Raw genomic sequence first — 24,345 nt, 5'->3', positions numbered from 1 at the left:
GAGTAAATTAACATGTGTGTTTGTATTATTTGTTGTTTTTTTTTTTAATTAATCAATTATTTTGTTAATAAGCACAGATTCTGCAAATATTATAACCAACTTGTTGCTGTATGAAAATTCATACATAACGTATTTGCACTTTCATTTAATATTTTTAAATGTTTTGTAAAACACTTTTGTTTTTTATAATATTTGTGTTCATTATATCTTTATCATTCTTAAATAATTTATTCGTTTTGCTTTTAACTTAGTTATAAGACGTAAACGTGATTAAAGTATATTATTCAATTCAATTTTTAAAAAAAATGAACTGTTTAGTTCAATTTGAATTATGGTGTATTTCATCTTAATCGTAAAAATGAAAGGAAATAAAATTGTTATCGTAAAAAATTTAAAAACTTATCATAGACAAACGTCAAATGTATATTAATTATATATGGTTTGTGTCTATAATAATGAATTTTTAAAATTTATACGATATATATTTATTCCTTCATTTGTACTCTGAATGCCAATTGAGTATCTTGCGCGATGAAATGTGATATTTTTTTATTTTGTTTTTTATTTTAATTTAGAAAGCCAATGAATTTTACAAGTATTTAGGGTTCTATTATTAACATTTATTTTATACCCTACACCTTAGTGTTGAGAAAATCGAACAATACCAGAATTTCAGAAATTGTTTCTTTTCTGCCATGGAAAATCCTTTTGTAATTGAATTAAATCGACCGTCGGGTTCGAGTAGCCGGCATACTTAAAATATACAACTTAAAATATTATTTTAAATATTTTCAAACCAATTAAAGATAATAATATTTAAATTTTGGAAATGTGTCCAGTTACCTTGTGTGAAAGTTTTAATAAAGTGGAATTAAAGTGAAGTAGTTTTTGTTCAATGGCTTGACATGTTCCAGCAGTTGCCATACACACAATTTTAACAGCTAATTTTAAAAATTTGAAAAAATAATAAATCAAGCTGTATTAAATTTGGCAGATATCTGTCCAATATCTGTTCTCTCTAAATTCTTTAAACTCCTAAGCACCTGAGTGATGCGAGATAGATTTGTAAGCGATACGCTTTACTTCTATTAAATTACATAATACTTTTTCTTATAAGCAATTAAATTTTTTAAATTTGCATTATTTAAATAATTTGTATCGCAATACGCTGCGTTATTTTTCAACACGCCAATTGTTTTTTTTTTAAAGTTCATTAGCCCTTTTTCTAATTTTACAATGACGCCACTTTATATTTTTTTTTCTTTTTTTCTTATCAAGTTTGAAAAAACCGACTGTCAACAAAAATTCTATAGTTGACAAACTTTCATATAGAAAATTAAAATAAATGCATACGTCATCAATACATAGAACTTTGGAATGATGAATTAGTTCAAATTGGTTTTCTCTGTTAGAATTTCTGTTAGAAGTGTATAATGCACATGATTACGAATAACTTAAACGTTCTTGACTTTCAGAATATTTTTGCATTATTTGAAATTCATTCCCTTTATCATTGTACTTTAATATTTGATATTTTTAAGTTTTGGAATTCAAAATAGTGAAATTATTTTTAGAAAAAATTTTCAAATGTTTTATAATTTTCTGTTTTATTAGCTTTATAACAAAATATTTGTATAAGATGAAAGCATCACACTTATATTTTATGTGGTATACATCATTTTTGTCCACTTCCTTTGTATTCTGTGGCATTTGTTTTCTTAAAATTAAAGGAAGGGTAGGCATGTACCGTAACTGAACAAAGTTTGTACGCTTTGAAAATTAATTATTATTTTTAGCCATTTATTATTTTTCTGTATAAAAGAAGTCATAATATTTCTATTTATAATGTATTTAATGTATTTTTGTATACTTGAAAAGTTCATGATGAAAAAGTTTGAATTTCTAATAAATTATAGAGAAACGTGTAGAATAGAAAAGTGAAATGGACTGCAGTGATTGAAATTCTATACAAAAATAGAAAATGTAAACAAATGAATTTAAAAAAAAAATTATAATGTTATTAATTTAGCAATTTTTCAAATATTACAAGATTTTTAATTTTTATGCATAGGGTCTATTCAATCTGTATGAGTCTATTTAGTGATGTAAATTACAGTATAACAATAATTACAAATATTGATATGTATAATAATTCTTTGCAGTATGGGGATTACTCTTACTATCGCTATTACTTAGCATTTGGTCCGTTTACAAGCAACTCGAAATAGTACATTTTTCGTTGCTTCTGTTAGGGTTTTCGGTATAAGTGAGTGTATTTCTTGTATTTGAACAACTTATTTGAAGCGATGTTTAATCACTGCCAAAGGAGCTTTTCTTATATAAGTATTGCTTACACATGAATCTCATTATAATTCTAATTAAATTTTAACTATACTTAATATATGTCGTTTTAATTGTAATGCCTTTGCATTTTTTTGAATATAAAGAATGAATAAATGTGAAGGTTACAGATCGCAATTAAATTACAATTCTCTGTATTCGGAGCCAAAAAATATTTCAGAAGAAAACATTTTTCTTTATAATTTCTATATTTTAAATTTGGTTTTTAAAGTAAAGGTACCGGATTTAAATTTTGTAATTTTCATTTTTGTCTAATTTTTTTGATTCAATTGAATTTTTTTCATGAAAGTAATGATATCATTATTTACCTGTATATCAAGTATTATACTTATACATTTCAATTTTTTATATTAATTGTGGTTTTTGGTTGCAGATGACTCAATATACAAAAATATATTCAATTTCAAAAATTTAATTGTACAACAATGAAATTATTGTGAAGATTGTAATGTGATTTCTAGTATGTTATGTGGAAATCAAAAGGTGATGAATTGATAAACAACAAGTTGACTCCTAATGAAATTTCTATTTATTCTGTGGCCCGACCAAAACTAGTATTAGGCGTAATCAAACTATTTTTTGTTTTGTTAATTCAAAATTTCAGATGGGAGAACGCAGGATCTATTTTAAGATAAGGATCTATTTTGTTTTTTAAATTCACTAAGAAATTTATGATACGATTGTAGTTGCATATTGGCGTCATAGCTTTAAAGTACCCAAACAATTTTTTAAGCTCAAAATTTTTAGAAACACAATTAGCTCTTATTGCCTATAATTAAGTTGATCCAGGCCGCTATTGTAGATTGAGGCCACTATGTTTATCAAGTTTTTTTTGAATGCTAACAATTTTTACGTGTTCTACCAATGAAATACGAATATGATTTATTTGTTTTTTGTTTTAATTTGTGTTATTCCAATTTTGCCTCCCTATTTTTTGTTTTTTCTTGAAATTTTTTAATAAAGTAATAAATTACTTTTAACTTTCATCATAATGTCTAGGATACAATTAAAAATATCCTGAAAAATATTTATTATATCATTAACAAAAATCTTATTAAATGAAGTTATGGAAATTTAAAGGGAGGGAATTTACAAATGCACCCGACGTGTCTTATATAAAATTAATTTTTCATTCAAACTTTTAAAAAGTAAAATAAAGATTAAGAAAGTTCAAGAGAATTCTATTTTTAGAGAAACTAGTCAACAATAAATGAGGGATAAGAAGGAATAAGTGTGTTAAATATAAACAAAATGTGTACTTCCGGCAAAAAAGAACAAAAAAAAAATTAATTAAAAATCTCAATGTGCGCACATAATGCATTTATTTTGTTTAAAATGAATGCATTTTTATTGGATATTTTTGTTTTAATTATCATAAATATTTTAGAAATTTCAATAAAATTTTATGTTTAATCATACAATTAAATTTTTATTTGATTCAGTTTATATGTTAATTTATATGCAAATTGTTTTGCAATATTATTGTTATAGTGTTATTTTAATTGTAGGCAATTTCCGGTATAGTAGGGATACCATTGCGATTTGATATTCTTTAAAGAAACCGTAGAACAAAGTGCAACCAAAAATTTATATCACAGGAGCTGAATCAATTTTGAATTGAACTAAATTCTAATATGAAATTAACACGATTTTATGCAAATGCTATTAAATTGCTAGCCGTCTTACTGCAAAGTTAAGCTCTTTGAATTTCAGTTTCTTGATGCCTTTCAATGATAAAACTTTAATATTAGAAGTTCACAACAAAATTAGTACAGTTCAACAATTTACTCTCTATCCTTGATCTTGGGGCGAAAAACGTGTGGTTATTTAAAATTTACAACTTAATTAATTTAATTTTAAGCTTTAAATATGATATGAGAATTTTATTCAGTAATTCAGCAGTATAATAATAGTATTCTTATTTAAAAATAACGTTTTTAGTACTCTGCGTATCCAAGCTGATACATGTAGTCATATAAATTAGTAAGTTATATAAAATAGTACAAACTAAAAAAATTCCCTTTTTCTGATTCTTATAGCTAAAGCTTTAACCGTCACTAAAATTCAATTTTTCAAATAAATTTTCTCTTTTTGCTTTTTTCCTCTGGTTTACAGAAAATTTCTCAATTTTTATTTAAAATTTCTTTTTTTCTGTTATACTGTTTTATATACAGTTAGAGTTCTGTATAACTGATAAAATTTCAGAGAACTTGAACATTTTCTCTAGGATTTTCTTTTTTTTTGTATTGAAAATCTCTTTCACTCTATTTATAAAAAAAAAGCTTCTATATATTTGCTCTCTCAAATTTCCCAAACAAATTCAATATTCATTTTAATTTAATTGATAACGGTTTGTTTTGTATGTCAAATTTATTGTATATAATAAAATAAAATATCTAGGTATTAGAAAAGTAAATTATGTTATTGATAAATTTTATTTATTAATAACAATAAATAAATTTTATTCTTGTCTCTCTTTTCATTTATTAAAATTTTAAATTTATGTCTATACAAAATAAATTACAATTTCGGTAAATACTTTTGTAGAGGGGATTTTGTTGCGGAGTCAAGAGAGAGAGAGAGGGAGAGAGCTAAAGAACGTTTGTTTAACAAATGAACTGTATGTAAACGCAGGTTACACATAATGATAGAACAAAATCATAAAAACTATATATATATATAAAAAATATAAATAATATAAAAAACATAAAACGAAATGGGAAAGTGAAATATTAAAAATTTCCTTAAATTTTCTAAATTTGTTGATCAAGAAATTTTTAAACAGAATTTATTTTAGTACTTTTCGGGAGTTTAATGCATTCGTGTCGTTACGGAATTATTTTTGTTAATTTTATGTTTTTTTATTGTTAATATTGTTACAATTTAATAAATATTAATAAAATTATAAAATAATATAAAATAAATAAATAATAAACAAAATTTTCGAAAAGAAATAAGAATAAAAGTATAACAAGGAAAATAAACAATAATAATTAATTTAAAAAACTAAACAAACAAATTGAATATAATTTTGGCGCCCTCATCCGGAGTCAATTAAAATTTCAATTTGTGTAAAAAAAAAAATAAAGTTAAAAGTTTTAAATAAATTGAATTACTTTAATAATATTTCTCCTCAAATATGAGGGACATGATTTGAGTTTTTATTTATTTAGGCGTTGAGAGAAATTTTAAAAGGGTTCAATTTTAAACTACTTAGTATAAATGATTCAATTGGATTAAATGACAAATAAAGTAAAACCAAAATCGGATTACTTACAAATCTATATTTTGATGAAATTGGTAAATATTTTTTATTTTTGTTATTATTGCTGATGAATTCAGAAATAATTATACGCAAGCGCGGCCGTATTTTTGTGCTTTTTCTTTTTGATGCAAAATTTTTATGTTCTGTTAAGAGTTTTGCTGTTGTTAATTGTTATTGTAGTATGCGTTCATGTTCAGCAAAATCTGTTAAATGACAATGCACTATTGAAGCGACCTTCAAAAATTTAAATTATGGACATTCAGTTGAAAATTAGCATCAGACTTTAATAAAATACAAATATAGAAGAAAATGTAATAAATATAAAAGGAATGAGGTTGAAATGAGAAGACAGCAAAATCTATTTTTAAATTTGAATGTTAATAATCTAGATCAGTGTTTGTTACTGATTTGATATTGTTAAGTATATGAAATATTTTTTTTTACTGGAGGTTCCCAATTAATAGATAGATTGATTTGAAAATGATTTTTGATTAATTTCAATTTATTTGTGAATTCTTTAGTGTTTGCCATTTAAGCAACAGCAATTTCTAAAAATTTTTACATGCTAGAGTCTAGCAGCTAGACTTTATCAAGAATCTCGTAACAACTAAATACTCTATTAAACTGTTAAATACTTTAAATTTACTACATATAATGTAATATAATTTTAATAAAATCAAAAATCTTCAATCGTAGGAAATCTTAAAAAAAATTTGGCTCAATGTCCGAATTATTAGAAAGACGTGAAGTTTATTTAGAGGTCAAATTTATAAAATTATTTTTTAAAACATTTCAATATTTTCCGTTAAACATAATCATTTACTAAAAAGTGTATATAATGTTATATAGATCATATTATTATATTTGCAATATTCACACGCGTGTTATCAGTCTTTTGTTAAAGAAGAAACATAAGACAAATACGCCTCTTTATATTCATTTGTTTTTTCTGGAATTATTAAGAGAAACAAAGACTAAGTGCAAAACTTTTGTTTAATCAAAAAAGTCATAAAAGGGGTTAAGCAAAATGTGTTACTAGGAAATAAAATATGTATGATGTAAGGCAGATTTTGAGCTGTATCTTTCACATGCAGATAATGTTAGACTAATTAAGTACTTATTGTAAAATTTAAATAGTAAGGGAATAAGTTCGTAATTAGACTCTAAAAGATATTTTGTCACTTATTTTATTTTGGTTCAAATTTAAAATTTTGTTAAAATACATGCATCCTATTTCAATTTATGTGAAGGTAAATTACACTGAAAATTACTTTACTCTGAAAAACGGAACATATTGACTATTAATAAGATTTTGTTGAGACAGAATGCACAACAGTGTTAAGTCTTATTTATAACCACTTTTAATTGAAAAACCATTAAACTCCAAGATAGCGTTCTCAGTTGGTATTTATTGTGTTCTAATGACTATACCACAATCTTTCGTCATACATTTCTAATAATTTAAAAGTTTACTTATTAATTATTTTGAATTTTGAGAAAATAAAAAATAATTTTCATTTAGTTTAGACTATAAATAAATTTGTTAATGTTTGTGGTGATGTTCGTTTTTTTTTCTTTTAGTTCCTGAAGGCCATTATCACCTATTATTCTTCATATATTATTATTATTATTATTATTTCAACTTAATTTAATATTAATGTTATATAGAATGTTAAAAATAAACCAAAAATAGATCACAAATAAAAGAATAATTATAATGTAATAGACTCTATAGCCCTCTATATTATTTTATTTTTTAATTGATTTTACCCCATCGTAATAAATTTTCTTTATTTTCTATATTATTGTGGTTTCTCATTTGATATGATGATAAAGATGCTCCCTTAATCTTTCTTTAGTTTCTTTATTTTCTTTTTTTCTTATTGATTACTTTTCGATTTTATATTATATTATTTATTGCAGAACCTATTGAGGCCGATCTATTGTGGCATAATATAATATAATTAAAGTTGAATGAACGTTTTCTGTTATAAATTTCAAAGTACAATTTCTATATGTTAGAATGGCACAAATTTATTGAGATTAATTTCAACGAAATTTAGTCTGTTGTACACACACATACGTATACCGTATATCTTGTGCCATTCGTGCATTATTGTTATACATGCTAATTAAATTCAAGTAATGGTATTTATTCTATGCATTTTTAAATTCAAATCACCTAAACAACATACTTACAATTTAAAAACATAATTTTGAACCAGTCATTTAGAAAAAATCAAAATAATTTTTTAAGTATATTTAAGAATACATTGAACGCGGAAACAATTTAATTTTGAAAATATTCTTTCACGTTTACCACCTATAAAACAAAAAAAAAATATTAAATAACGTGATAAATTTATTAGTCTTAATTAAAATTGCATTTGTTATGGGGTAAATGCAGTTGTTTAGTTGCAAGTACATTACACTAGAGAATTGAGATCAACGTCAGATAATTTTAGACCACAACAAAATAAAAAATTTTCTTCTTTTGTTTTTTGGTTTTTTTTTTGGGGCTTATAATTTTGTCACTTTTTTACTTATTTTTTATATTTAGTTGTACTTGTGTTGAATCTTTTGCAAGATACCGCTACAAAAATTTGAGATTTTTGGAGCGTGAAAATGATGAAAAAAAAGAAGAGAAGAAAAACTCAAAATTAATTTGATTGTGAGGCTACATTGTCCTGTATAAAATTAGGATGATTTATAAAATTATTTGGATAAGAAATTTTTAATTTTATTTCGCGATTCTTCAATTTTTGAAACATTAACGGAGTTTGTACCACTCCGTGAATACGGATATTTACGAATTGTATTGTTATTACTTCATGTATTGAGGGCAGAATAACACAGGAAAAAGACTGAGTTTAAAGTCACAAAGAAATGTTTCAAAAGAGTGCGAAGATTAACATCCATGTGCATCACTGGTCCATTAAAATGTGTAAAATTACAGTGCGCGGAATTTTCTAAAATTCAAGCCTTTAAACCTTACAGTGCAAGCTGCCCGAATAATAGTGGTGTGAGGTAGGTTCTATCTGTCTTGGAGACTGTTTGTTTTGATTTCCCACTTAAAATTAAAAAAAAATCCTCATCTTGATAATAGCCATTTTATTATAATATCAAAAATTTAAATTCAAACCCATATAAATTATTTTACAAAGCAAAATTTAAATAATGAACGCAATTGTAACATCCACTTAATATACATCGTAATTTTAAAGTTTTTATAAGACGGATTTAAAAATAAAAACAAAATTGTTCTACAATTGGACCCTTTCATTATTTTCAATCTGTAAATCATTATTTTCATGGTTAATATGTAAGTCCCTTCGGAAATGAAAAATAATTTCAAAATTTGTAATGTGTAAATGCATAAATCAACAAACCTCTTAGGATTGAATAATTGTTAAGCGTAATGCAGAGACTATTTTGTTTTTTTATTTCCTTGCTGTCAAAAGACATTAAAAAACAAAAAGAATAGGAACTTTAAGAAATTGGGCGGGAAAATTCTTAAAGAATATTAATTACATTCAAAAGACTTGCCATGAAATGCGATACACTTCATCAACAAAAAAAAAAGAAATTATATAAAAATTAAAGTTTATTTTTTAATACTTAGTTTTTAAATGGTGATTCAATGCTATGGGATTTCTTGTAATATAGAAAGATATAAAACACATGTCGTGCGACGACATCAACTTTGTTATTGCAATATTCCTTAAAAAAAAAAATTCCGGTCGTTGTTTTATAGAGTTATGCTTCGGATAGCCAAGGAAATTTTAAAAGATATATGGAAAAATTTTCTTTAATAAAATTGTATTTGGCTACATGTTTAATTTTAAACAAATTTCTTAAATTTTGCAATTCAAAATATTCAATTCAATTTTTCATTTTGTGTTCACCACTATTTTACTCAATTTCATTGAAGTGTAATTTTGATTGATGCTCTGCAAAAATTTTGCGCGAATTTTTAATTTTTAATTTCAAGAGCTCTCAAAATAGAAATAAAGAATTACTTATTTTTAATTATAATAGTTTTTTGAAAATAATTCACTTGAAATGTGCTTTAAAATGTAACAAATCATACAGTCATGATGTGATGCGAATTTTTTAATGAAAGCACCCGAAAAATTGAATAGGACAATTATGAAATTTAGGTAAAGAAAAATTTATGCATTTCTAATTCAAATAATCAATTAAGATGAGCTTAAGTAATTAAGATTGTGATTGAAATTTGATTTACAGAATTTAAAACTTAAGTTATTAGTCAATGAGTGAACAACAATATTTAATATTCAAGTTGTGAACTTGCTTATTTGCAGTGGCAGTAAGAAATGGTTTCCACATTTAAAGAAAGATTTGCTTTTAATTTTTTTAATTAACACATTTATTTTTGAATGAAAGATTTTAATTTACGCTTTTCTTTTGCAGGCTTTACTTTCTGAAACAGCAGCAGAAGATCAACATTGGCCACCCGAGTTGATTCTGCTAAGAGAAAAATTCACTGCTAAAAGTCAATTAGAAATTGCTCAATTACAAATTAAACATGAAGAAGAGGTAAAATTCTGAAAATATTTAATTAGATTTTACAATATAATAGAATTGATAAATGAAAAATAAAATTTATTTATTTTATATTTCAGATGGCTCGTCTTAAAGCTAAATATGAAAAACAATTGAATCGAAAAATAAAACGGCAATCAACATTTGACTTAAGTCGGGACTTAGATACTATTATAAGTGAAAGAAATAGTTTAAGGGAACTATCATTAGCTTTCAGAAATGTTACTAGTGAATTAGCAAAATGTGTTTCATTATGTGAAGATGATTTTAATTCAACATTCCTTGAAGATTTACAAAAACTTTCAATATCACAACATGGCCAAAGTACATTAATAGGTGATATTTCGAATGTTTCTGAATCGGGAGATAATTTAGATAATTCATTCTTTAATGAACCGTTAATGAAAAAATTAATCTTTGAAACAACACTTCAAAAACGTTTGGTTCCTGATGTTTCATCTCTTCTTAATGTTGTTGATGATCCTGAATTACTTATGTATATATCTACTAATACCGATTCAAATGATAATAAATCACCGAATACAATTTTAACTAGTGATAAGTTCAATTTAAAAGATTGCATTGAAAAATTAAAAAATGAAGCACAAATGTTATTAGAATTATCTGAAAATCTATTCCAAAAGAAACAATTAAATGACAGTGATTTACCAACTACTACAAATGAAGAAGAAAAACAAGATGCATGTGAAGAAGATGGTCTTAGAAATACAAGATCGCCCAAGAAAGTGTTACGAGCAAATTCAATGAATGAAAATTTATTACGTGCCGATAGTGAAAGACAATCAAACTATTTAAGTCATTTATCAAGTCTTCCGCCTGATTTAAATAAAATTGTAAATTTTGAATTGAATTTAGAAGATTATACATCATCAGGTGGTCCTGTTAGCGAATTAAATTTCCATGTAAATGAATTAAGAAGTCGATTAGTCAAATCAGAAAGTGATAAAGTAAAATTACAGCAAGAATTAAATGCAACAATAAAAAGAAATTGTGAACTTGGAGTAGAATTAGCTGCATTACGAGATCAATTAGAGCATTTAGATTCAAATCGTGAAGAATATACTGAGGGTTACGGTATTGGTGATATTAAAAGTCCTCAGCGTATGAAAAATATTAAACATTCAAATAATTTTGCCCAATTACAAGAAAAAGCTAGAAATTTATTGGGTACACCAAAGAAAACTAATGATGCTGATATACTTTTACAAATTATTGAAGATTTTTGTCGTGAAGGTGATAAAGTTATAGAATGCGGTAAAAAAGATCATGATGATTTACAAGCACAGGTATGGTATTGTGCTTTTATATATTTTTAAATTAAAATGGTTTTTGTGTATAATTAGTAGAGCTATAAACTGTAAATAATTGTAGATATTGGTTTAACGCACAAGAAAACACTTAAAATTTTCAAACATTTTACAATAGTGTGTAACACACTTACACTTATCATTGTTTTATTGTGTAGCACATCCATAATGGTTATTTCATCTGTAGTAATAATTACAAAAAGAACTTTAAGTAGTGATTAATATTTTATTATATTGTAGAATTACTTAAACTTTTACCCTTGACCATTTTAATATTAGGAAAAAATTTTGATTTCGGTAACCTCAAGGTTAATCTTATCTGCCAAAAAATAAAGGGAAAATAAAATTTTTAATATTTATTTTATATTTGGAACAATTTTATGAAATTTAAATATAGATTGTTAATATTTTCATTTTAATTTTTCTTTCAAACTTGCCCTTGATATTATAAAAATTTTATATTTTTCATGAAAAAGTCAAATTTTGTGATTTCATAGTGGCAAACCACAAAACTTTTGTTTTGAATATTCAATCGATTTTGTGAAAACAAAACGTCTCGCTGTTACTCATACAGTTAAAATTATTCATATATTATGAAAATGTTTGCCGCACAGCTCGGTTAACTAAATTTTATGTTTAAGATGTAAAGAAACATATGTATAAGACGCTCTGTGGCATTAATATATTAAATTTGTCTATATTATACAATATTCTATATACATTTTAAAATAGAATAAAAATTACAGAACTAGTATCCTCTTAAAAAAAGTTTATTTCGTTTTTCTGGTAGTACTTATGCTTTAATAGTTAGTATGCTTCAGTAGATTAGAATATTAGATTTAAAATTATATTTTAAAATTTATTCGAAAAATTATTTATATCTCTTGAAAATAGTTTAATGTCGGTATATTGTAGCACATTTCAAATGCTTATATCTCTAAAAATTTTAAATTTAATGAACTAAGAGCTTTTCCAAAATATTTTTTAGTTAAATATTAATTTTGTAATACAAAAAATTTGAAAATACAAAAACTCTTAACAAGTTTTAACTGATATTGAAAAAAATCCTTTAATTGGTTTTCTTGAAAACCTCAAATATAGAGAAAAATAAATGAAAAATAATTTGAAATTGTATTTGGTCTATTGAAATTTTTGTTTTCACCAATTACAAAAGGCATTTAGACCTAATTTTATTATTAACACATTGAAATATTATTTATTAAAGCAAAAGAAATAAGTTTTCTTTTATACCATTATAAAACTAAAAATTACTAATTTGAAAAGCATTTGTCTAAAAATTTTATATGATAAAATCCAATTAATATGTCTGTTTTATTAAAAGTGTTTTTGAATCCTTTAACATATCCTAAAACTGTGATAGTGTATCCTCAATTTTATTTTCATTAACTGTACAAAATTTCATTTATATGATCATCACATCTTTATCAAAATATTAAATTGGGGCAAAATAATGGTATTAACTATAATTCATTTTTCTTTAATTATAATCTTATTTTGGTGAAATTATGAAACTATGGTGAAGGAATCCTTTATTATTTTACTTTGTAAACATTGTCGTCCATTTTATACATGCATATTTCAATTGAATTTTATGATCACACAAAGCACAATATTTTTTATTAGATCAATACAAAATTTATATGTACACATAATATTGTTTGTGTGTTTTTTCCTTAAAATTTTAATTTTAAAAAAATTTAAATTAATATTAATGAAATAAAATATCATTAATATAATATACACGAAAAAAAAAATTAATAAAATAAAAAAAAATACAATAAAACTAAAAAAAAAAATATCAGATTGATGCTGCTGATAAACAACTGAAAGCAACAAGAGTATTTTTGGAAGAGCAGGCTGCTGAACGTGAATTAGAACGTGATGAATTTGTAAAGGAAATTGAAAAATTAAAAAATCTTTTACGTGACAAAGACAAGGAACGTACTTCATTACAAAACGTTTCTAATGAGGTGAGTTTTCCGTTTTTTTTTCGTTGTTGTTGTTGTTTGTAGCTTTTAAATTTGGCTCTGTAGGAGCTAATTTGAAAAAGAAAAACAAAAGCAAGAAGAACTTTTCTACAAACTTTTTTAATTTTTTTTAAATTTCTTCTTTTCGTTGTTAAAATTTCTGTTAAGCTTTTATTTTATTTATAATATTTTAATTATTTTATAAGTTTTTTACAATTTTTTTTTTTGTAGCTCATTTTATTTTAATTTAATTAAGTCTGTATTTCCAAATATCAGTGTGCTTTTTGTTTGGATTTATATTTTTAGATTTTGCTTTTATATATTTTCTAAATTTTATACACATATTTGGTTTTACATACATTTAATTTTTTTTTTTAATTAAATATTTATTTCTTTTTAAAATTTTAGTTTATATGGCTTTGTATTGAACATAGCTTTGTATTGAATATATAGAATAATTATTTAAAATTTTGATCAAAATTTTGTAGGATTGCAAGGGGATCACTTTTAAAAGAAGAATATATTGAATAGAAAATTATTCTATAATCATTTCAAGGGTAAATAATTCAAAATTTACGAGGTAAAATATACGACCCACAAATTATGAAAGTATGATTTTACCTCGAGCAGAGCTGAAATTGAATATTTCCGTAAAGTTTTTAATTTTAAGAATATGAAATTTGTAATCTTTTAAATTTTTTGCAAATACTTGTTAAAACAATTACAAATTTTCATACTATATTTAATGAACTAGACAATAATTTAATATTTAAATGAGTTGTGTTGAAGCCAGCTCAGTAAACTTATTAAAAATGGTTTTATCAAAAATAAATAAATGAAAAACTATAATTTAGAGTTTAGGGATAGTTACAATATAATATTTAAGCTTCAAGTTCGAATATATCAGTTAGAAAAATATTATTTGGCATGAGTCGGATAAGAATTACAAAGCGAATGACAATTTTATTTTTTCAAACAAACTTAGAAAATGCATTTAAACTAATTAAACTATTCTGCAATACAAAAATAAAGCTCAAATTTTATGTTATTTGTGTTTTTGTTATTAATCGAAATTATTTTTAGTTTTTGATTAATATTTCAAATATTATTGATATTGAAAATGTTATTATTGTATATTTCTTTTTTTTTTTATTTATTTATTTTTAACTTGCACTCACTCGTCCAAATACTAATCGCATTATGAAAAAAATTCCTGAAAAATTTTGCACTTTGGACCAATTAATAAAAACATTTAATTAAACAAAACAAAAAATTCAAAACTGAAATTTGCACAAAATTTCTGCAAAATCAATGAAAACAGAATGTGAAAATTTTATCCAATAATCGACCTGTAAGTTTGAAAATTAAAAATTAAAACAAAAAAAATTTAATAATTGCTTTAAAATTTTCGAAAAGTAATCGCATGCATTCATTAATTTTTTTTTTCACAACCATTAATTTTTGTTTAATTTTGATATTTTCATTAAAATCATTTTTTAATTATTTTGCTACGTGCATCAGCTCATCCCATATCATGTTTGTAAGTTAAGTAGTTGATTTACAATTAATTTATTAAATTTAGAAGGCAGGAGGGAAATGTTTTTTTAAATCTTTAAAATAAAAGGTTCGGAGTTTCCAACTTGATCATTTTGTTGTTCTTTTATAGATTGCAGTTCTTCTCTCACAAATTGTTAGAAAATCTGGAATATTCTCTTTTCCTTAGCAATTGTTTATAGTACCGAATTTAATAAATATTCTGTAATTTTAAGCTTCTTTTAATAATAAATCTAGGAATATATTTTTAGTTTTAATTTACAATGGAATTCAGGGATTATTATTCAAAATTAAATGATAAATTTTTATTTGAACAAAGAAATTTAATTTTTCTAAAAATAATTATTATTTGGCAAACATTAACCAAAATATTATTTTTTGACAATAAATAATTTATGCGCGTATTGAAAGTTCATTCTAAGAAATTTTAAAATTTATTTTAGTATTTTAAACACATGATTTTTCCAGTAAATTATTTTAAAAATTCTTTGTTTAAATTAAGTAAAATATTAAGTAAATTTTTTTTTTCTCTATAAATCGAAACACTCATTTTTAAATAATTTAATATGAAATTTTTAAATTGTTTTATTTTCGAATTAAATATACTTTTTGTTATGAAAGAACCGGTCATAGTCACCTTTTTATAATTAGATAATTAAATATATTTTAAACAACGCGTGTGTGTAATTTTATTTTTCAAATTAAATGTTAAGAAATTGTGGTAATTATATTATTGTCTTTAAGTAATTTTTGAAATAATAAAATAAAAAATAGTAATTAAAAATTATATATATATAAAATGTTAAATGTAATTTATACAGTGATAATTATATATGGATATTGTGGTCTGATAAACAAATTTTATGGTTAATCAAATTGTAAGTGTATAAAAGCACTTTAATAAGTGGAAAATATTGATGCTACGGGAGCCAAAAAATGAAGAAATAAAAATAAATTGTAATATAAAATTGCTTTCCATTTTGTCGAATTTCAGGATCCCAATACAGGAACTATTAAGATGAATAATTCAATAATTAATTTAAAATAAGTTCTTATCAGATAATTGAGAAACGGGTTTTATTTAATACCATTATAAAGCTTCTGCGGACTTTTAATATGTATTGGCTAAGAAAGAGTATAATAGGAGTACGGGTAGATAAAAATTGTTTTTAGTTAATGGGGAGCTTAAATTACCTTTAAGTCTGATGATATTCTTTTGAACAATTTTTCATATCACTTCAGTGTATTTCTAAAAGAACTTGTTTTTGTTGTAATCACATGATATAATATTACTCTGGAAGACAAAACGTAAGAACTTTTATATAGAAAACTTAACAATTTATTATAATTTAGCACATGTAAATTGTGGCCATTTTTCATTAAGAAAAATAATTTTTTAAGAAAAATTTAAAAGAAACCAAATGCCATTGAACTTAATGATGGCAATGAATATGATTTTCCATGAAATCAATTAATAATATGATAGTAAATTTAAAATTTTAAAATATAGTTACAATTATATAGCAATTTCCGTCCTAGAATCTCATCTTATAAAGAAAAAGATTTCTTTATACTTAAATTAATTGAAATTTTTCGATTATAAATTTGATAAAGAAAATAAACATTTATTTTGCATTTAATTTCATACATTCATACATACATACATTAATTTTCTTATAATAACAAAATTTTCATTATAAATAAACATACACATACAATCATTACAAAATATTTTGACTCATTCATTAAAAAAATTTTCCATTTTCATCTACAATTTTTTTTTAAATTTTCCTATTTATTTTTGCTCGTTCAATATAAATGAAATTGAACGTGAAAATTTTTAATTATTTCACATATTAAAAAAAAAAAATCAAATTATTTTTTTAAAAAAAAATTAAAATTTAATTATTAAATAATATTTTTTTAATTAATTTTTATAATGTTTGTTTTTGACTTCCTCTTTAGGCTGAACGTATGGAATATCAAATAAAAGAATTAAATGGTCAAATATCAGAATATGAGGCGAAAAAAGATAAATTAGAAATTGAATTGAAAGCATCCATTGATAAAGTTTTTGTTCTAAGAGAAATTATTTCTGATTTAGAGACGCAAGTGGAAAAGAAATCATTAAATGAACGTGTTCTGAATGAAAAGGTTAAGGTGAGTGAAATGAAAATGGTTTTTTTTTTCTTTGTTTTGCTGTTTATTTTTTTGCTTTTTTTAGAGTTGTCTGAAAAAATAAATTCTTTTCCATTTTCTATATTTATTTTTCTTTTTTTTGAGGAAACTGTGCGTAGGTGTTAAATTTAGAAAAAAAAAAAGAAAATTTGTTTTGATTATTATTATTATTATTAGACTATTTAGTTCTTTAATAAACTGTTTTGATTTTTTTTTGCTTTTTCATAAATCTTTTGTCTAAAATTTTTTTCTTTCTTTATTTTTCATATACATATATATCATATATAGGAATTAGAGTCCTATACCAATGAACAGAATCATTCCATAGAAAAATTACAAAATGAAAATGAAGTACTTAAAAATGAAATTGGTCAAGGCTATCAAGACCGTATAACACATTTAGAAGATGCATTACGAAATTCACGACCTTCTAGTGAACAGAGTGCTCTATTACGACAATTTGGAGAGCAGGTAATTTATTTTATAATAGATTTATTTTTAAAATCAACACAAAATACTTATAGCTTCTTTTTACAAAATTAAAAGTGTCTAAAATCTTTTTTTGTAAAATAATTATTAGCTATATTGAATAAATATCGAAATGGATAAATATAAAATATTTTTTAATAAACAACTTAAGCACTTAAAAATAAGAAAATAAAAATATAAGAAAATATTATAAAATATTTTATCTTCTTTTTTTTATGAATTTAAATGAGATTATGCCCTAGATTTACAATATTAATTAACATAATTTTTGAATAAATAAAAAGAAAAATATTGATAATATTTTAAATTTTAAATTAGGTAAGCCGAACAGATGGCATTTTTGAATTTTGGTTCTTTAAATTTTAAAGATTTCTTAATGAGACCTAATTATTATTAAATTATTTATTTGAATATTTATTTATTATGTAATTTTTTGGATAATTAATTGTGTCACTTATAAGATTTGGATTCTATTTAATGTAATAAATTTATTAATTTCGACATTTCGTTGATTGCATACAAAAATTTACATGAAAATTGTATTTATTTAAGCTATAATTAAAATTTTAAAAATAATAATTTAATAAATTTTAAGTAAAATTATGTAAACTTTAAAATTTTTATCTAAATATTATTAATGTAAAATTTTATATTTTTTTTTCACCGTAGCTTCGAGATATTTCATTAACATTAGAACAAAAGACTAAAACTATTGAGGCTTTATGTCAATCAGTTGCATCAATATCATGTAGTGATACACCACGTGAAGATATTTCAATTTGTGATCGAAAAAAACCATCTTCAACTGAAAAAGAAAGATCATCATCATCACCATCAAAAGGTTCACCAATGCATCAAACAGTAACATCACCACATCCTCTTTCATTACCAATTGAAGAAATTGAATTAATTTTTGAGAGATTAGCTAAACATACTCGAGTTGAAGAGGCTGTAATTAAACGTATTAAAGATTTGGAAATGCATGTTAATATAACAAAAACATCACTTGCGGTAAGTTACATCAAATCTTTTGGTTGTTAAAATTTTTTAAGTATTCAAGAGCTATCTCTTCACTCTGGAAATACTTTAGTTTTCTGTTTAGGTTTTTGTATAATAAATCTGAAAGTTGAATTTAAGGATTTAAATGTAATTACCTTACAATTTTTCTTATAATTTCAGTTTTATTTGGAAAATAATGTGTTAATAAAGTAAATTACTAGTTATACGAGCAAATTAAATTGAAATTTCTTGGTCTCATATGAATAATAATAGAATCGTAGGTCAAGTACCTATAAATTTTCTTCTCTCTACAATTGGATTTTCATTCCTTTTTAAATTTTTATATTAACGTGTGGTACTTAAAAACGCATATTTTGACGTAAAATTAAGTTTTTTGCTGACGCACATTTTTTTTATTTTATACACAATGAGACTAAACAATTCATAAAAATAATGAAATTAATTTATATTAAACTATTTAAAGAGCTCTTAAAAATTGAGAAAAGAAAATTATATTTTATGATAGAAATTAGTCAAATTTTTAAAATCTCTTCAGCTACATTAAATTTAATTTTATTAAAATAAATGCTTATCTTTTCGAATAAAATAAATTTTTATCAGCATTATTTAGTCACGTAGTATGCAGCTGGACTGACTCTTAATAACTAGTTGATTATTTTCATGTTTGCCTTATCAAAATAAATTTTTAAAATAAATGCAATCAGTTCATGAAATTTTGAGTAATGTGACCTTCATATACTTATTCTTTTCAATTGGTTAGCAGCATTTTAATCATCCAGTTTTTAAGCTATTGTACCCAGAATATTTAAGAATTTATAAAGGAATCAAACAATTTTTAACATGAGTCAAATATTTAAATAATCGAAACTTTTTTTTATTAATTAATTATCATTGATTTCTTTTTGTATTTATTCCAAATTTTTTATGAATTGTGTAAGAAGCAAATCGAAATTTTCTAGAAATTGATAACATTATTTTCTTTTATTGTAAAAATATTGTTAAATAATTTATTATAGTGCAGGTCAGTACTTTCGATATTCTACTCTAATTAGCTTCTTTTTTCTTTTGAATATTGTAATATTTTTTGTTGAAATTTTTTGACAATCAAGTTAAAATTGTACTTATAATATTTTTGTACATTTTAAGATTTTTTTAACAAAAATATAAATAATTAATTTCTTTGGCAAAATTTCAAATATTTATGACAAAATATTTATATGTAGGCATGTAAATTTTTCTATTTCAATTCTAATTATTGAATTCGTATTTTATATTTTTATAATATACATATACTTATAGGGTGTCTCAGGTGTAATTGCTAAAGTAAATAAAAAAGTCCATGACTTTTAGGCCTTTAAACTATAGGAACCTGTTGAGCTGTAAACATTGTCTCTATACAAAAATTTTGTCTACTCATACTATGGTGTATGTATAGTAGTAGATTTAGGAAGGAGACACCCTGTATATTTCATTATCTATGAATATATTCATATAATTTTTCTCATACATGTTTTTAGAATAAATTTTTTTTTTTTTTGAAATAATACAATAACCTAAATTTTATTGTTTTTGGTGGTAGTTCACCATTTTGTCTCAAAGGAACATTTATTTTTCTTGCAAAATATATAATTTTAATATTCTTATGGTTTTTAAAAAAAAAATTTTATTGGAATATTTTGCCAAAAAGTATTTTAAAACAATTTTCTTTTTTACTTTCTAAATTTATCATTTTGTAATATACAAGAAAATAAGAATATAAAAATATTTTCAAATTTAATATAAAATTTACGCACTTTATTATTATTTCAATTTATATGTGTACAATATTATTGTATGTAGCTTTATATGTTTATAATTAATTTGGGATTTTTATTTTAAGCAACTGGAATAAATTTTACACGTAAATTTAAATAAGAAAATTTGGGACCCAGACATATTACAAATAAAAATATTTAATTTTTTTTTGATTATTTATAAATAAGGAAGTACATGAAAATGTTTAAAAATATTTTTTTAATTTTTATTTTTTGCGTAAATTTTTGTTGTTCTCATTTTAATTATTAATTTTTCAAAAAATATTCTATTCTATTTGAAATTGTAAATTGTATTGTGGAATAGGTCGCTATTTTTTTTTTAATTTTTGGGAGATAAAATAGGTGGTATTTTGAGCAATATGGTAATTTAAGGGAATATTATTACTGATAGTAAAAATTAATTTGATTTTACGAACTTAATTTGGTTGAAAATCTAATTTATTGCTGTACTTATTGTATAAAGTAATAAATAAAGGTTATTACTTATTGGTAATTTTTATTATTCTTTAAAAGAAAAAAGCTTTAAATACAATTAACCTAATTGTGTACGTGAACGTCACAAAAAATTCAGAACTAAAAGGAGAAATAGAAAAGTAATAAATCATTTTTTAAAATTATAAATAAAATTATAAACAAAAAAGATGCTTTATTCGAAATAATATTGTGAAATAAGGAAAAAACCAAAATGGTTTTAAGAAATTTAACAAAAAAAATTTGAAATATCGAAACAAATTCAATTTTTTCCTGGACTTCAATTTAAAGATTTGGAAAATTTGTAGTTAATAGTGGCTATTACATTGATTTAATAGCTTCAATTTTTTCAATTTTCGTTAAGGATCCGCTTATGTGTGTATGCACATATTTCAGTAATGTTCAGTAGCTCAGGGTGGCGTTTGTATTCTTAAAATATTTAGGTTTTGCTTGAAAAATTTTAAATTTACTTTTAATATCTTCCGAAATTTTGAAAATTTAATTCACATATTTTCATCCTCATCATTGAATTACATTATAAATTCAAATTTATTTATTTTGATGACAATTTTAATTAAATTTATTCCAACATTTTGTTACTATTCATTAATCTTAATAAAATGTATACTTTGTGTAAACTCATTTTAATCTCTTATTAGTCTTTAAATTACCAAAATAAGAAATTTGATCGTATTAAATAAAGATTTAAGCAATATTTGTGTGTTATTACTTAATCAGCATCAAAAAACGAGATCAAAACAAATGCAGTAATCATATTTCCTATATTTATTTTGTATACAAAAAAAAATAAATTCACAAAAAATTTTGTTTTTATAATAAAAGATTAACCACGAATTTGTTGACGTTGATTGATGTAAAATTATTTAACAAAAATGATGAAATATTCGAAACTTTTTCGGTTTTATATGATAAACAAAAAAAAAAAAACGTGTAATAGAGTTTTGAAACTGTTCCCGTTTCTCCAGAAATATAAACAAAATTTTCATAGATTTTTAATAATTTCGTCATAAGTATACAAATCTAATGTTGTTTACAAACTTAACCGCACCATAGTTTCCAGAAAGTTTCACAGCAGGTCTGTGATATTTATTCAAAAATTTCGTAATATTCAATATTCATAAATTTTGACTCCTTTATTGAATTTGCTGCTATGTTCCAGTAGAGTTTAAGTTGTACAATCGCTCGACTGTTTTATATTTTTTTTTTTCTAAATCCTTGTGATTTTTATAGCAATTGTGTTAACATAAATTTACTTATGAAGTTCCACAGCTAACATCGAAATTGAAATTCTCATTTTCGATTTCAAATTGTTCGATTCCCATCAGAAATCATTGTTTATTTTTCTTCGGCATTAGTGATTGTTTTTCCGTAAAGTGGCGAATTTTATAATGTAGTTTTTTTTTCACAAAATTAAATTATTGAAATATATACCATATTCTTTATATTTAATAGTACATAAGTATATACATGTATATTTAGTTCTTGGTCAAAAAAAATAATGATAAAGCTTTAATATAGAAAAAAACTTAATCTAGATCATGTGAATAATTTATGGCCCACATAGAATATCTTTAAAATTGTGGCGAGACGCTGATATTTCAATGATAAAAGTTTTATTATTCAATGATTCGGAAAAAGTGGGAAAATTTCTCCTATAAAATAAATCATATATTAAGAAAATAAAGGCCGACATAATGATAATAGAATAATTGTTATTATTTCTAAGTGGCTGCGATGGGTTCTATATTAGAACAGGCTCAATTTCTTTATAAAGTGACAATAATTTATTATTTACGCAGTAACAATACCATCTTCAATTTTTACGCAGTTTTAATAAATATCATTTTTTACTATTTCAAAGTGCTATTAATATCCTAAAATCCAAATTTTACTTTGAATAATCCACAGCATATAATAACAAGTTCTGATTTTATTTATAAAAAAAAACAAATAAGAAAAAAATTTAACACTTTCATGAATAAATGAAAACAAATTAAACTTTGTATTTTTTAGTCATATTCCTTTAGTTTTATTGCTTTTTGTTTTTGTTTTGTTGAATTGTGGGGGTGTTTTTCGAGGTAAATAAACTTTAATATTAGACTATAATCATAATTAATCATACATTTATTTAAAACCATATCAACCGAGCAAAGCGAAAATATAATAAAAAATAGAAATTTTGTTTACATATACAAATACTATTAAAATGAAATTTAAAGAGGCACGCTGTTCCTGCCATTCGCATTTCCATTATTAAATGCCTTTATATTATAAAATTGTTATAAGTGTGCATATGTAAATCATATACATTATGTGTTGCACGTATACTGCTTATATGCACAATTTAACCCCATTCATTACACTATACAATTAATATACATTACAGATCAATTACAAAATATCACAAGTACAAAAAAAAATTTTTTTTCTCCTCTTTTATATTTCCGTAGAATTTAGAATTGAAAAAAACAAGGGTTGCCGATTGCACTTACAAAAAATTATTTGTTATAAAATTTAATCAATTGTTCATTATAATTTATAAAAACTGTATGAAATTAATTGTAGATTATGATCTATTTCAAGATAATTCAAGATATTATCATTTGTAATTTGACATATTGCCTAGCTTCAGGTAGAACTTATATATTATGCTCGTTGTTATTATTTGTGAATCTACAAATTTTACCCTCATACTTAATTCGTTATCAGTTTCGAAATTACATGAGCGAACATGATTTCTTCAATTGTATATTAATTTTGATGTTTTCGACCTGCATGACAATAAAACCGGTTCAGGTATAGTAAAAATTCTGTATAATAAATTTGTATGCCTACCTGTCAGTCTAATTATTTTATAATCAGATATAATAAGGTTTTATAACTATTTTCTTGGGAATCAATACCTCTAATGTGATATTCTTAATCTCGGAAATGATTATTTAATCTTGTATGTATGTTTTATTGCTGTTACAGACCTTACGAGTAATTTTTGATTTTGAGAACTGTTATATGATAAAATGTTTACTGTTTAAAGATTTATTTGCCATACTTTTGTTTTAAAAGATTTGAAGTTCATTATAAATCTACTGGTTTGATATTTTCTTTGTGATGTTTTTTTTAAATCTACGATAAAGTCTGATTAATGTCTTCATATCAGACTCAAATTATTTTAGACTTTACATCAATATTTAACAATTTTGTTACGAAAATTATTGATAAATAAAAATCAGCTGATCACTGCTTCAAATATAAGAATTTCTATACAAGAAATTAATTGTCGATATTTTATA

The 24,345-nt window shown here is 23.2% G+C and overlaps 1 protein-coding gene across 7 annotated transcripts in view; it reads left to right on the top strand.

Annotated features, from left to right (window-relative positions):
* LOC129613574 (pericentrin) overlaps positions 1–24,345 on the top strand; it is a 57,017-nt gene that overhangs the window by 16,449 nt on the left and 16,223 nt on the right. For 3 of the 7 annotated variants that reach the window (XM_055527696.1, XM_055527701.1, XM_055527697.1), the window contains 7 exons: positions 10,061–10,186; positions 10,273–11,499; positions 13,344–13,511; positions 14,830–14,859; positions 17,028–17,222; positions 17,529–17,711; positions 18,399–18,740. In XM_055527696.1, the coding sequence (XP_055383671.1) occupies positions 10,061–10,186; positions 10,273–11,499; positions 13,344–13,511; positions 14,830–14,859; positions 17,028–17,222; positions 17,529–17,711; positions 18,399–18,740 (2,271 nt within the window). The remainder of the gene's footprint in view (positions 1–10,060; positions 10,187–10,272; positions 11,500–13,343; positions 13,512–14,829; positions 14,860–17,027; positions 17,223–17,528; positions 17,712–18,398; positions 18,741–24,345) is intronic. The other 4 variants (XM_055527698.1, XM_055527702.1, XM_055527699.1 and 1 more) reach the window with 2 other exon arrangements.

This window comes from Condylostylus longicornis, unplaced genomic scaffold (assembly GCF_029603195.1).
Source record: "Condylostylus longicornis isolate FDR11 unplaced genomic scaffold, ASM2960319v2 ptg000084l, whole genome shotgun sequence".
Lineage (NCBI taxonomy): Eukaryota > Metazoa > Arthropoda > Insecta > Diptera > Dolichopodidae > Condylostylus > Condylostylus longicornis.
The sequence above is the reverse complement of the archived record's forward strand: the minus strand, read 5'-3'. Positions and strand labels throughout refer to the sequence as shown.